Source organism: Anabrus simplex, chromosome 10 (genome assembly GCF_040414725.1).
Source record: "Anabrus simplex isolate iqAnaSimp1 chromosome 10, ASM4041472v1, whole genome shotgun sequence".
NCBI lineage: Eukaryota > Metazoa > Arthropoda > Insecta > Orthoptera > Tettigoniidae > Anabrus > Anabrus simplex.
In genome coordinates, this window is record NC_090274.1 from 46,373,722 (window position 1) to 46,389,455 (window position 15,734).

A 15,734-nucleotide genomic window follows, 5' to 3' on the forward strand; every position below is an offset into this window, starting at 1 on the left:
TCCTGTTCAGTCTGGACCAAGTTGCACGTGGTAGTTGGGATCCATTTGCAATATTTTCCCCTCTGAAGATGTTATGCAGGGGCACGTTGGGAGAGTTATTCCAGCGGCCTTTCCAGTCCTCCAAACCATTGAAGTTGGTGGACGTCTTCAGAGCAGCATCACAAAGGGGTGGATGTCGTGATTTCAGTCTTTTGTGACTAAGAGCTGGTATGTCATTTAGAACAGGTAGCAGAGGATTCTTGCAGATCTTGTTGTACTCTCGAACAAGAGCTCTGGATCTTCATAAGTCAGGTGGCATTATTCCTGACAACAGAGGGAGCCAGTGAACTGGAGTTGATCTGATGGTGCCAGATATAAGACGCATCCTGGTATTCAATTGTGGGTCAATACACTTTGTATACGGACTATTAATCCACACTGGAGCACAGTAGTCAGCAGGAGAGAAAACCAGTGCCAAGGCTAAAGAGCGTAGGATGTTTGCAGTAGATGCCCAAGTGGTACCAGTTAGCTTCTTAGGATTTTCAATTTCTTCGACAATGCATCCACTGATCATAATTCAAAACGTGATGATGAAGAATGCATGGATTAATATGAATTTAAGACAATCAGTGGATCCGACCCGCAATGCCCCACCTTCCCAGAAACTATCTTAAAACAATAGTATTACTGACCAAGGGACTGCTTCTAAAGCACATTCTTGAAACAATGATGCTTGATGTATAAAGGGGTCCAAAATCCAGGTCAACGGCCCCTCATAATGGTACTTATCGCTAGTAAAGTAGAACCATGGTATTTGTTATGTTGCGGTTCTCTTTTAAAATCTCTATTCCATACTTTAAATGCTTTCTTCGCCCTATCATTCCACCATAGGGTTTCCTTATCCTTGACTCTTGTTGATTTTCTATCTACCGAGAGAGTTGGTTGTGCGGTTAGGGTCTCGCAGTTGTGAGATGTAGCGAGTTTAAACCCCACTGTCAGCAGCCCTTAAGATGACTTTTCTGTGGTTTCCCATTTTCATACCAGGCAAATCCTGAGATTGTACCTTAACTAAGGTTATGACCACTTCCTTTCCACTCCTTGCCCTTTCCTATCCCATCATCGCCACAAGACCGATCTGTGTTTGTGCGACATAAAGCAAATTGTAAAATAGTAAGTTCTACGACATGCGCTCTCTCAATGAGATCACATCTTGGCAATACAACGTGAAGGGGATGAGAGTCATACAACCTCACACAATTTTTTAATTACCTTTTAATACATTAGATAATTTTTATTTCCTTTTCCTTTCAGAATTATAATCCATATTGACAAGTAACTAGTCCATCATAGAAAACTTTTTGGATCAAAGATCTCCTGGTTTAAAAGGTCCCTTCAGTCAAACATATTTATTTTCACTATCTTACTCACATCAATCAAGTGAACATCTATTGAAGGCCAAAACATACGTCATAGTTGGATAACTACTTTTACCAACTGTAATAGAATTTCATCAGCTAAGATTGTGAAGAGCATATTTTATCTCCAAGTGACTACATAATAGCTCATAGACTGTATTTTAAATTTTTTAAAGTGTACATGTATCTGTTTCTATTGTAGGACTGATCAATCCTCGATTTTTTGTCAGTTGCTAAAATGGTTATATCACACATGATGAAAGATTAACAAGAGGTGTTGGTAGTGATTATTGTTTCAAGACGAAGTACAACTAGGCAACCATCCTCTATATAACACTAATCAGAGAGAAAAAAAAAAAAGGAAGGGATCCAACACTTCAAAAAAATTTAAGATATCAGCCAAAGAAAGACAAGGACCATGAAGGGCATGAAAACGAGACTCCCTAGGCCTCGAGTTATCTAATACCATTGGGGTCAGAAAGGACTTAAGAATCAATAAATTATAGTAGTTAAGACCAAGTAAACCACTTTTTTATTCTCTAAATTTATAATACAATCTGTGTATACTGTGTTCATTTTAAGCATATAGGTGTTATATTACAAAAAATTGTCAATTTTAGTTGTACTGGTGGAGGATGACCTGCAAAGGGTTGAAACCGGTCCCATGATATATTTGAATCGTTTGTTTCAGAAACGACACTTCTCCAGCGTACCAAATTGTTCAGAAAACAGGAAAAACTGTCTGTAGTGTGCAATGTCATTTCTATCCTTCCGATATTTATTATTATTATTATTATTATTATTATTATTATTATTATTATTATCATCATATGGCATTTACAAGCATAATCTGTAAATATATACAATTAACATACAAATTAAAATATAGAGGTAATTAAACTAGAATGTCCAGCTTCAACAACCAGTCCACTGCACTTGGTGTCAATTCATGCAGAGTCCGTAAATGCTGACAGTGGACAGCTCTCAACAACATGAAGCAATGTCTGCTTCTCAGCAGCACACTCACACGCAGCACTTTCACAATATCCCCACTTTTTCATCATATATCGGCCCCTGCCGTGGCCTGTTCTGAAACGGTTGAGTTTTGACCACTCATGTCGAGGAAGATCGAAACCTGGCACTTTCTTTGTTGGGTCTTTAATCAGAAAGGCGTTAGTGGGTGGACGTTGTTCCCATCGCTGTCTCCATTCTGCTGTTACACTGAATTTTTCATAGGAGTGTAGATCAGTCCAGGAGTGGATTCCTGGGTTTTAACCTCATCACAGGTGGATCTCGTAAGGCATTGAACAAGAGTGAGTTCCTGTGTGCAAAGGTCTTCTTGAGCAACTGTACTTATGCTGCTTTTCTCCTCAGATCTGGAGGAGCAATGTTTGCTAAAACAGGCAGCCACTGAGTAGGAGTGGACCTCACTGTACCAGTAACAACTCTCATGGTTTCATTGAGCTGTACGTCAGTCTTGTTCGAATGTACGCTGTTTTCCCCACACAGGAGCGCAGTACTCACCAGCCAAGTATACAAGAGAAAGTGAAGCAGTGCGAAGAGTGTTTGCATCTGCACCCCAGTTGCAGCCCGCTAGTTTATGCAGTAGATTTACTCTTGTACTCAGCTTCTTTGACAGATTCGAGTAATGCTGTTTGAACGACAAGGACCGATCCAGTGTGACACCCAGATATTTTGGGAAGAAGTTGTGGGAGACTTCTGTTCCGTTAAAAAGCACATGTAGCTTCCGATTAGCTTCCATGTTATGCAAGTGGAATGCTGTTACTTCCGTTTTACTGTTGAAATGACTATGACAGATAGGTTGTTTGTATGAATTAGTCCAATACGTTCCTTTACAGACTTTGTTGAAAATGGTGGAGATGTGTTGTTTCTGCAACAAACACCATTAATGAGAATATAACGAAGTGTAACATTGATTTTAACATCATTTCAATTTCAAAAGGAACTTTATTAAATAAAGTACAAATTTTGTACTGAGGTAATACAGTGCTTAAACCCATTATATAATAGTTATTTATAAGACTTACTTATTTGCACATATTATGATTAGACCACATTGTATAGAAAAATAAACAGAAGAATACTCCTTTTATGTCCCTCTCCAAAGTTCAAAATATATATAAAACAAAACAACACAATACAATACAAGTAACATGTAAGTCTCTTATCTTTGAACAATGCTTCTCACTTCTATTGCGCTGATGTTGTCCATGCGAACAGTTCATTATAAAACTCATGGCGTTCTTCTGGTATGTAAGATTCCAGCTTCTTTATGTCTGCTAATTTGTTTTCATTTAATGGAACACAGCCTTGTGGATAAGCAAGTCTAGTTGGTAACACAGGGAGACAGGTTGCAGAAATAAGCAACTTTAAAGTATGAACGCACAGTCCATCAATACAGTATTTTCCTAAGACATGATTTGCCTCATACTGAAACTCCATAAATTGATTTATATGAAACGCGACTTTTGCATCTCTTTTCTCACCTCTTCCTAGCGACTCAAGTGAAGTAAAAACAACACCTCTCCAGGATAAGTGTTCTTTCTGCACAAAACGGAAACTTTCATTTGTGACTGACAGGCAGAGATATATGGAAGAAGTGTTTTTTCTGCACAAAACACTTCGTGCATTAATTATGGCAGTATTAATAACTCATATAGTGTCAAAAAGTGGAGAAGTGCTGTTTCTGCAACAAACGATTCATTTAATGTAAATATAACTCACATCAAATATTCATTTGTATTGAACAGGTGGACATTCCTTCAATTCTTATAATTGTGTGCTCTCTCAAGTTCCTATTTTTTTGTACAAGATTTTATTTGTGACGAGTTGTTTGTTTCTTTCTTTCTTTCCCTGATGTATACAATGAATATACTATGTTCTGAAACTGTTTCCAAATTACTAGGAAGTAAATGAATTAATTGCTGTAATTTCAGCTCCTCGCACTCCACGAGGGTCTAGTAGGCGTGGCGCAGACAAATACAAGTCGGCAACGAGCGTGACGTCAGCACAGTTGGAGGAACTAGAACAGCAACCACCCCCGCCGAGTGAAGTTATTTCTGCAGATCCATTCATGATCGAGTACCTGGAGGAATTGTATAACATAATTGCTCAGCGAACATCGGAGTATGTATTCACTGTGGTAGTTAAGATTTTATATTAACCCGATTGCTTCAGATTTAATGGTCCCGCATGCTTGCTTAGGAATCAGATTTAAATTGCCCTCAGCACATGTAAGCCAAATGGATCAGCAGCCAAATTTTCATGCAGAGTTCTCAGTGAAGTATTCAAAATAATTTTACTCACAAAAAATGATGTCAGAACCAAAATTTTGTGTGATAAATATTGAGGTACTTGTCGAGGCACTTTGCACTTTTCTTTGGAAGTCTGAATTCATTTTTATTTGCTCCAGTATAATTGGATGCGAGGCTTACGAACCTGAAATATCAGAATGCAGAGTTCAAAATAGGCCCTAAGTCAAAACCACTTGTCATCGTCTATTCTTAATTTCCTGTCTGATACTGGTAATTTTCCATAGAATAAATATTTGTTTCCTGCACTATATGGGAAAGCTACGGATCCATAAACTCAAGACAACTCCGATACAGAAACATCTAAATATTCGTCGCTCAGTTCTCCTGACACCAATGGAAAGTGATGAAGACCGACCTCAGTAGCTGCAGTCGCTTCAGTCCAGCCTGTATCCAGTATTCAGGAGATAGTGGGTTCGAACCCCACTGTCAGCAACCCTGAAGATGGTCTTCCGTGGTTTCCCATTTTCACACCAGGTTAAGTGCTGGGGCTGTACCTTAATTGAGGCCATGGCCACTTCCTTCCCATACCTAGTCCCTTCCCATCCCATCATCGCCATAAGACCTATCTGTATCGGTGCGACGTAAAGCAACTTACAAAAAAGAAAGTGATGAATTGGTTATCACTGTCACTAACCCATACCAAGAGACGCAGGGATTTAGGTACGATTTCACAGTCACTCGTATCAGATGAAGTGTCACTTTCACTTAAATCTCTTCTTCAGTATTATCATAATCGCTATTACTGTCCTCCGAATCACTGTCTACAATACTTTCAATTAACTCAGCAATAGCATTACTGATGCTAGGCTTCACTACGCCTGGAGTCATGACTAGGGGCTTGACCGACAGCTGATGAAATGCTTGTGCTTTCAGAGGCTACAATTGGGCAATGATGATGATGATGCTTGTTGTTTAAAAGGCCTAACATCTAGGTCATCGGCCCCTAATAGTACGAAATGTAATGACAATTTCAAAGTTCAAAATCATCCTCTGACCAGAAAAAAAAATGTGATGAAGATTGAATGGATGGATATGAATTTAAAACAATCAGTGGATGTGACCCAAAAACTATCACAAACAATAGTATTACTGACCAAGGGACTGCTTCTGAAGCACAATCCTGAATCGAGGATGGTTGTTATCTAAAGGGGTCCAAAATTCAGGTCAATGGCACCTCATAATGGTACTTATCACTAGTAAAGTAGAACCATGGCATTTGTCATGTTGCGGTACTAATCAAAGTAGCATAGACTCACAGGGTTCCACACATTATGGTACTACTCTCAAGTATCCTACATTACACAGGTAACGCAAACCTATGGTGTTTCTCACACTGCGGCACCATTTACAAGCAACGTAAACCTATGGTGTTCCTCACATAAGTGTACTAATCACGGGCGCCAGTTTCCTGTGGTGTTCCTCACATAGTGGGTATTAATCACAGACAACGCAGACCTACGTTGACCCTCACAGTGGTACTAATCACAGACAACTCGCAGACCCGTGGTGTTTCTTACAATGATACTAATCTCGAGTACTGGAAACCCACAGTGAACCACTCTCTGCTGCTACTAATCACAAACCTATTGTATACCTAACATAGCGGTACTACTCGCAAGTTAAGGCAACCCATGGTGTTCCCCATGTGATGGTACTAATCACAAGTAGTTTCATGGTTCTAATTCAATCACCCCTTGGTCGCCCCTTTTAGTCGCCTGTTACGACAGCAGGGGATACCGTGGGTGTATTTTTTGTCTGCGTCCCCCACCACAGGGGGTACAATTGGGCAATAAATTACGGTACATTTCTTAGAAGGAGAGTTGTAAACAAGTCGCATTCCTGTTCTATTCATAGAAGTTCACAAAAGGGAAACCCTTGCAGGGGTGGTGAATGTTTCATCATTTGAGTTGAAGGCCTGGTCAGTACTTGCATGAACGTCACATCAAATGAGTCGAGTGGGTTAAAAATACACTCACTTTCAAAGAACCAGGAAACACAAGTAATGAGAAGTGGTTTGGTCACATGAAGAGGATGCCAGTAAACAGAACTTCAAGGAAGGAATTTGACAGAAAAGTAGAAGGAAGACGACCTGTGGAAAGTCCATGACTGGGACAAGTTGGTGGAGGAAGAATGGTACAAGGACAGGATGAGATGGAGGAGGGTCATATACCACACCCAGGAAACTGGAAATGGTTTAGGATGATTATGATGATGAACGAACTAACTCCTCCTTCAACTACCTTGGCTACTCCTTATCACTGGACAATCCCGATATTTAAAAAAAAACCATTGCAATACTTAATAAATCCACCTTCTTCTTTAGTCATCAACCTGTAGGTTGGCTGGCAGCAGCTCACCATGCCTCTTTGCTTTCAGCCTGCCTCTAGTGTTCTTGCCCTCACCTTCTCCCTCAGTGATTGTTTTAATGAGACCATCATGTCTTAACAGATGTCCTATTGAAATGGTTCTTCTGGATTGGAAGCATTTCAAAAGACACTGTGATTCATCCTGTACTCTGCAGTAGCTCATCATTCGATATCTTGTCCACTAAGGCAATTGTGACCATCCTGCAGTAACACCACATCTTTAATATCCTCAGTCTCTTCTTTTCTGCCTGTCCAAGTATCCAAGTCCCACTTCCATACAGTAACAAATTCCAGGCAAAAGTTCTGCCAAGATCTTTCTGGAGGTGCACGTCTATGTTGCTACTTTATCAGGGTTGGGAAGTATTGTAATTGATTAAAAGTAATCAAATTATTTGTGACCATTAAACAAACCTCATGGCACTACACACCTGAAGGGCCTTGGCCTACCATGCCTACATGCCCTGATGAAGGCCAATGCATTTTGGCAGAGAGCTCGGCTTTGTTAAATAAATATATATAAGTGGCCTTAATCCAGTTAGCACATTTATTTCCTTATTTTAAATAAATAATTAAATTTATGAATTAATTAATGTAAAAATATTCTTACAGTGGTGATAAGTTGAGTACAGCCGAATTAGTGGAAATCCTGGCAAAGTTTGTGAATGACCAAATGTGTGGGCCGAGCCCCAGGATACCCTGCAGTCAACACACTCATGGTCTGCATCTTCTGGAGCTCAGGGTAAGACACGTAACTTAAGGAGAAAAATGTAATATTTTGAGTTGGTCAGAATATAATGATCAGACTGTACCACTTTACTAGCTTCATACAGTCTGTTGCTGTGCTAAATATCTTTCATCTTTAGGTCAGGTTAGGGGCCTAGTAAATTCCCTTTAATTTTTTCCTGATTTATACCAAATTTGGTGAGACATTTAACACAGTCTAAAGAAAAATTAAACTAGTTTAAATTGAACAATTAATTGAGGAATTATGGCTCTGTTGTGTTGTTGAAAAAATTGGTCTTGTTTTCAGGATGCTCTCGGCATTTCAGTTTTTGTTTTCTGCCTTGAAACTTTGATGTTAAACTTATAAAGGTCAAGTGAATAATTTTCATTCATTCATTCATTCATTCATTCATTCATTCATTCATTCATTCATTCATTCAATATTTATTTGCCATAAACCTTTACAGTATATTTGGAAGGCCAGGGGGAAAAGGACAGGCCACCTACACGTAGTGTCCCTTTACCTTTTGAAATAATTACCTAAATCCTAAACTAAAACACTATTTACAGGTAAAGTAACAATATTTCTCATTTGAATAACTTTTCACCCCCTGGTCTTTGCAGCTGTTTGTTGCAATTTTCACTGCTGTTCGGATGTTGTTTCCAAGGAGTACTAGATCATCAGTGAAAGCCAGGCAGTCAAAAGTACTGTAATACCAGCATTCTTCAAGCTAATTCTCACTCTGTAGTGGATGTTATTTGTAAATGTTTTCCTCCGTTTTCCAATGACTTTTTCCAGAATGCAATCATTATTATTATTTAGATCATCATCATCATCATCATCATCATCATCAAATCTGATGTAAACAAGTGGAAGTCATTCAAAATTTATGTGAGGTCATCAGAAGTATAAAAGTTTGCATGATAGGTTTAAATGTCCAACACTGGCTTCACCTCTTTTGCATGAGCATATCAAACCTATTCCTGAGACGTCAACATTCAGAAGAGTTTCTAATCTAACTTTAACCACATTATGGAGTACTGTATCGCAGCGGCATAACACAATATTCATAATGAACAGTATGTCTCCCATTTATCTTCTTATATGTGGAAACAAAGTATAATAACTTCATTAACTTTCCTCTCCTTTAGTCATACCCCTGTGGTTGGGCAGTGGTAGAATAACAACCACAGTATCCCCAGCATGTTACAAGAGATGACTAAAATGGGCCTCATGTGCTCTCAAGTTGGTAGCGTCGGTTGGCGACCACAGAGACCTCAGCTGAGTCCTGGCATTGTTTTAACTTGTGCCAGCTTCTTCACTTTCATCTATCCTATCCAACCTCACCAAGTCAATCCACGTCCTTTTCCGACGACGACGGTATTGTATATGGAGGCCTAGGGTGTCTTTCACTTTTATCCCCTTCATGGCCCCAGTCTTTCTTTGGTCGATACGTTCATTTTTCAAAGTGTCAGACCCCTTCCATATTTTCTCTCTGATTAGTGTTAATAGAGGGTTGCCTAGTTGTACGTCCTCTTAAAATAATAATCACCATCACTACCAAAGACCGAATATGGAAAAGATCTCGTTCAGCTCTGGTGTGTCAATCCTCCCACCAGGACAATGTCTGCTCCTGCTTCATTTTTTGTATGTTCTGTCTGTCACCTTATTGCTTTGCTACTTTGTAGTATAGTCTCCTTAGTGTTCGTACCCTAAGGAATGGCATTATTAGTATTGCTCAGACCTCAGTCACTTTCACATTGTCAAAACCAAGGAGATATTCAGGCAGGTCAATGAAAGAAATTTCTAATTTTTTGCCCTCAAGCCCTGAAGTTACCTCCAAGTTTTCTGACTTCTTTTTTTTTTTTTTTCTCTCTCTCTTGGTAAAGAAACCTTCTTCCTGTTATTTCATGCTAATTTTAGTGTTTCTGTCTGCAGCAACAATTGGAGACGAATATAATACCCCTGGGATATATTCGCATTGGACTGCATTTGGAACGTGCTGTGCTTTTCAAGGTGCTAGCGGATAAGATAGGACTTCTCTGTTCCTTAGTTCGAGGACAGTACGGTATATCTTGGGTTGAAGTAGCAATACTGCAGCCTGATCCACCAGGAGAGGAATTCCCTCTACCAATAACTGATCTGCCAATAAGACTGATACGAACCAACCACATTGTGGATCTGATGGAAAATATTGGAAGTCTTATGCCCATTGGCTCCTATGAGGCCACTGTATACTGTGGTCAACCAATATGATTTAGCTTATCTATTTATTGTAGAGTTATATGTAATATAATGAACACTAATAAAAATATTATTGAAAAGAATGTTTCACACCTCTTCATTAATCATCCTACGTTTCGGAATGAGCAATGATCTTGTTCGAGACTGTTGTCATGGATCTCAAGAATCTTTAGACTGATTCTGCCATGCTGCAACCTGTGCAACATCCCAGTAACTATGAGCATAGGTGATGCCCAAAGCTTGGTAGTCTGCATTTCATCAGCGGTTATTGTGCGAAATAACATCTTAATGTGCATGCCGTTAAATGTTGATAAAAACATGCTGCCTGCTCCTAAATTGTTATTCAACAATATTTGACCATGCACAATGTTTAGAACTGATGACTAAATTTGAAAAAATGTATAATATACGGCAGCAGTAACTTGGTATGTTACATACAGCGTGGTCAGAAACAATGTGAACCAGGTATATGAGCGTTAGAGGGTTGGTCATACTGAAAAATAATTTACTGATGATGATGATGCTTGTTGTTTAAAGGGGCCTAACATTTACGTCTGTTATGTGTCCTTCGCGCTCCTAGCTCTGCGCCAGTCAGCACCGCGCACGCCGCAGCTTGGATTATTCGAGACTCTACGAGACGACTCCAGTGCGCTTGCTTGTGACGTCAGTCTGCACTATAAAAGGAGCACCTGGCAGCCACTTAGGACTCCCCAGTGTCCAGCACCAGATTACACTGAACGTCGAACACGGAGGTTATCCCTCTTAAACATGTGTCTCGGCTAGGTGGACTGAATTCTGGTTGTATGAGGTTTCACCTCAGGTCACTGCCTCAGTTACCGTTCCTGCAGCCACGTCGAGCCCCGATGCCTGTATTCTACACATCCTCGTCCTCACTCAGGCTCCGACACCTACATTAGATTCTCTAATTGTGAATATTCATGTCATTTCATGACAAGCCAATGGAAATAACTGCATTATGTTAGTCCAAACTTTCATGGCAAGTTACGCTTATAAAACCGATAGTTTTCGACTATCGTGAACTCTACCCTTTTTACTGACTATCTCATCAAGATAGCTTCGAGTGTACAAAAAAGTTAATGTATATAAAGTGTACATTTCTACAGACTCTCAGTCTACTATCAAGATTAGTTACTTGCGAATTTACTCAGCTTCAAGAAAAGTTTAAGTTAAATTCATGTATTGAGAGTTTCCTAACTGTCTGACTAACTTTTGAAACATATAAATCTGAATTTAACTTGAAAAATCTGAATATCTGCATTTAAAAAGGAAATTATTAAAATTAACATTCATTAAATAAAATACACACTCGTCGAACCTTGTACTCACACTTACTTGTTACCTGCTTACTTACACATAACGTTATTTGAAGGGCGCCAGCTGTCACTCAGTACAGCAATAATAGAATGAGACTCTTGACTATCTCTAGGGTGTGGGGTAATAAGCTTACTTCTGACAACATACCATATAAGTTGTGGGAAAAGGAGATTGGCGTTCGGTTTCCCCATTAATTTTGAGGTTAAGATATTTTACTGTCAATGAAATGAAACTAGGAATTCGTTTGATAGAACAATATATATTCTTTAAATAATATATCAAAAAATAGTGAGTCTTGTTGCGATAAAACCGATGAGAATGTGAAATTATGACATTGCAACTAAAAGAAACTAGGCATGAATTTGAATTCTTCTTGACCGGACATTTAACAATTTATACGAAATATTTCCCTCACTGATTCACTTGACTGTACCTTCAACACTTTTAGTGTAATTACGACGTAATCCATTGCTCTGGTGTTTACTGTAGATGTGTCACGCCTAACGTGGTGATACATCCTTGAGACTGCTTCTTCTCCATATCATCTGACTTCTTTGTAAGTCAATATGGTATGACCTCTTGGTAGGTCCAGGGTTGCCCTCTCTGACTCCTTGGTAAGCCTTGCGTCCGCGTCTTCCACTAAGTGACGGACCAACCATTTGGTCTCACTCTCTCAAAGACCAATACTGGCTCACTGAGTCTTCACCATCTCTCGTTCACACTGGTTGGCTGACCACTTAAGGCCTCTTGATCTAGTAGACTACTTCACTGTACTGCATCCGTATAAGTAATGACTGACGCTACAATGTGCACCCACCTTATATAGACTTTAGTTGACACAACTACGTAATCTCCAGAAATAACAATGACATACTCCCACCTACGCGACAGATATTACAGACAGTGGTGAAATAGCCCCGCGGCGATTGAGTCGATGCGCGCATATTCTAAATAAATACGATGACATAGCCATGGCGCGGCGATGACTTGGCAGAATCTCCACATCTTGCACAAAGTACCAACGTCACATCCCATCTCTGATATATACCACAATTCTCACTGTACAGGTATTGAGTGTTATACTACACATACGTATATATGTATACATATAAGTGCAATCTTGCAAGCAACAGGCAATTGCAAAATTGAATAAAACGGATAATTACAATAATAGTACAATATCACAGATAACATAATAATAATACTGACATAATAATAATAATAATAATAATAATAATAATAATAATAATAATAATAATACAGATAAAATCATACAATAATAAAAATACAGATATCATCTTGTAACGGGATTTGAACCGTTACAGTATATATTGTATAAAGTCATATTGAAGCAATAAATTTATGTTGTGTTCCAGTATACCTGATCTTGTATGCAACACAAGAAATTGGCGACGAGGAAAAGTTCTTGGTGTGTGTCACCAACAAATTGGCGACGAGGAAAAGTTCTTAGTGTGTGTCACCAACAAATTGGCGACGAGGAAAAGTTCTTAGTGTGTGTCGCCAATTTTGTTGGCGACGAGGTAAAAACACCGTGCTCCGTGCAATCGCCACATTTCAACACCATTTGGCAACACGGCACAATACTCCGTACCTATAACCACTACACATTGGAACCAGTACAAACTCTGCCAGCGGTTCGCCTTTTCTACAGCGCAACTCTCCGCCTCATTCGAACTACGGACAGTCAGCTGACATTTCAAAGGCTCTCTCTCTCTCTCTCTCTCTCTCTCTCTCTCTCTCTCTCTCTCTCTCTCTCTCTCTCGCAGCACCTGTTCTGCACGCACCAGCTCGCTTGCTCTCTCTCTCTCTCTCACTATCAGCCGCTCGAGTGAAGGTCTAGTTAACAGGCAGTCTCCGTACACGCTGCTTCGCAAGTTATTTTCTCTCTCACACATCCCAACATGGCAACGACTGAACAATTAGCTGCCGTCTTACAAGCTTTACAACAGCAACAACAGCAATTCATGCAGCAACAGCAAGCAGCATTGCTTACAGCTATTCAAGCTCTTTCTGCTTCTGCACAGCCCCCAGCTGTTTCTCCATTTTCTGCTTTTGACCCGGCCAAAGAAGAATGGCCCGTCTATTTCGCCCGCCTCCAGTAACACTTCATATGCCATTCAATCAGGGATGAAAAGCGCCAACGTGCTCTCTTTCTCAGTTCGGTTGGAAATTCTACGTGCGAATTACTGCAAAAATTAAGCCCGGAGGAGCAAATCTCCGAAGTGCCTTTCGCGCAGCTCTTAATTCGTATCAATGAACACTATGCTAGAGATCCACACATTGTAGCCGCTCGCTACAAATTTTTTCAAAGCAGGAAGCAACCGCACCAGACTCGTGCCGAGTGGATAGCGGAATTACGGGGTCTAGCCAGTTTATATGTTCCAAGGACGGTTGTAGCACGCCCTATACAGATTCGCTCATTCGGGATATGGTCATTCTCCATACTCCCCAGGACAAAGTTCGTTTTGACGCTGTCAAGAAGAGTAACCCTTCTTTGGAAGACGTCCAGCGTATTGCCACAGTATACGAACTAACTACCAAGACTGCTGCGGAAATAGCTACTAAACATGAGGTCGCTCAAGTCTCTGAACCAGCCCGCCAGTCTGCTCCTTTGAACCGCGCAGCCAAGTCGCTCTCTGCCAAGCGTTCTCGCCAAGTTCCCTCTCGTTCTTCTACGAGAAAGCCCACTTCTCAGAACACGTCTAAGCTCCTGCCTTCTTGCAGAGGATGTTTCAAGCATCACGAACGCCGTGACTGCCGTTTCTTCAAAGCCACTTGTCATCGCTGTCATAAAGTTGGGCACATCAAGACAGTATGTAAGAGTTCGCTCCGCCCCGCCAAGACTCCTTCGGCACGCCCGCATCGTACACAGCCCTGACAGGACATGGAAATAGATCAGATCAATCTTATTCTTCCTACCACGAATTCTAGAAAGATAATCGTTCCACTCTCTTTCTCTGATCGCTCTATTGATTTTCAGTTAGATACTGGATCACCTGTCTCTATCATTAACCTTGCTATGTATCACGACCTAGGTTCACCTTCGTGCTCTCCGGCTGACATGCAGCTTGTTACGTTTTACAAGAGGAAGATTGACATTAAGGGACAAATCACTCTTCCAGCCAGTTATAAAGGTCTACAGAAGGTCATTCCCTTACTCGTAGTCAACAACTACACCAAATCTAATATTCTTGGCATGGATCTCTTCAATTTATTCGGCTTTCAAATTCATGACAACGTCAATGTAGTCTCTACTTTGCAACCTACCTCTGATGTTACGGATCTCCTAGAGCAATTTCCAGACGTCTTCGACTCTACACTAGGCACCGCCAAAGACTACACAGCTCGCATACAGCTGAAATCAGGAGCTAAGCCTCGCTTTTTCAAAGCCCGTCCAGTACCACTTGAACTTCAAGACCAAGTTACTAAGGAGTTAGAAAGATGGGTGGAAGCCGGTATAGTGGTACCCGTCACTTCCAGTCAATGGGCTACTCCACTCGTCATAATTAAGAAACCTGATGGCAATATACGACTTTGTGGTGATTTTCGATCTACGATCAACTCACAGATTGAAAGCAACATCTTTCCAATTCGCCGTCCTGGGGACTTATTTCGCCGTTTAGCCGGTGGTCAATTCTTCTCTAAAGTGGATCTTAAAGAAGCCTATCTACAGCTACTTTTAAATGAAGAATCCAAGCAATTTCCCATGCTCAATACTCTTCTTGGACTGCTCCAGCTCCAGCGTCTCCCTTTCGGAGTCTCTTCCTCCGCTGCTTTTTTCCAGCGCTATCTAGCACAGCTCACTGCCTCCATTCCCGGTTGTGCTAACTACCTTGATGACATTCTTGTGACTGGCAAAGATCATCAAGAACATCTACATAATCTGCGCCTCCTTCTCACTAAGTTGAAAGAAAATGGCCTCCGAGCGAACCTCGCTAAATGCACCTTCTTTCAACCTCAAGTTCACTACCTAGGACATATCCTCGATAAAAACGGCATTCGACCTAGTGAACGGAATGTTCGGCGGCGATTGTCAACATGCCTGCACCGCAGAACATCAAGCAGCTCCAATCCTTCATAGGCAAAGCTAACTACTATAACAAGTTCATTCCATGCTTTGCTTCAGTTGCAGCTCTATTGAACGCCTTACGCAAGAAAGGTGTTAAATTCCATTGGTCCCAGCACTGCCAACATGCCTGGCAAACTATCAACAAGGCCCTTGTTCAAGCTGTCAAACTCACTCAATTTCAGCCCGGCAAGCTCTTCACGCTCGCTACAGATGCCTCCGATTACGGAATCGGCGCCGTTCTGTCCC

At 40.6% G+C, this 15,734-nt stretch overlaps 1 protein-coding gene across 1 annotated transcript in view; it reads left to right on the plus strand.

Moving 5' to 3' along the window:
- Positions 1 to 10,075, plus strand: part of LOC136881794 (armadillo repeat-containing protein 3) — a 71,213-nt gene extending 61,138 nt beyond the window's left edge. The window contains exons 10-12 of the mRNA XM_067154231.2: positions 4,352 to 4,541; positions 7,705 to 7,834; positions 9,758 to 10,075. Coding sequence (XP_067010332.2) covers positions 4,352 to 4,541; positions 7,705 to 7,834; positions 9,758 to 10,075 — 638 coding nt within the window. The remainder of the gene's footprint in view (positions 1 to 4,351; positions 4,542 to 7,704; positions 7,835 to 9,757) is intronic.
- Positions 10,076 to 15,734: the final 5,659 nt, after the last annotated feature.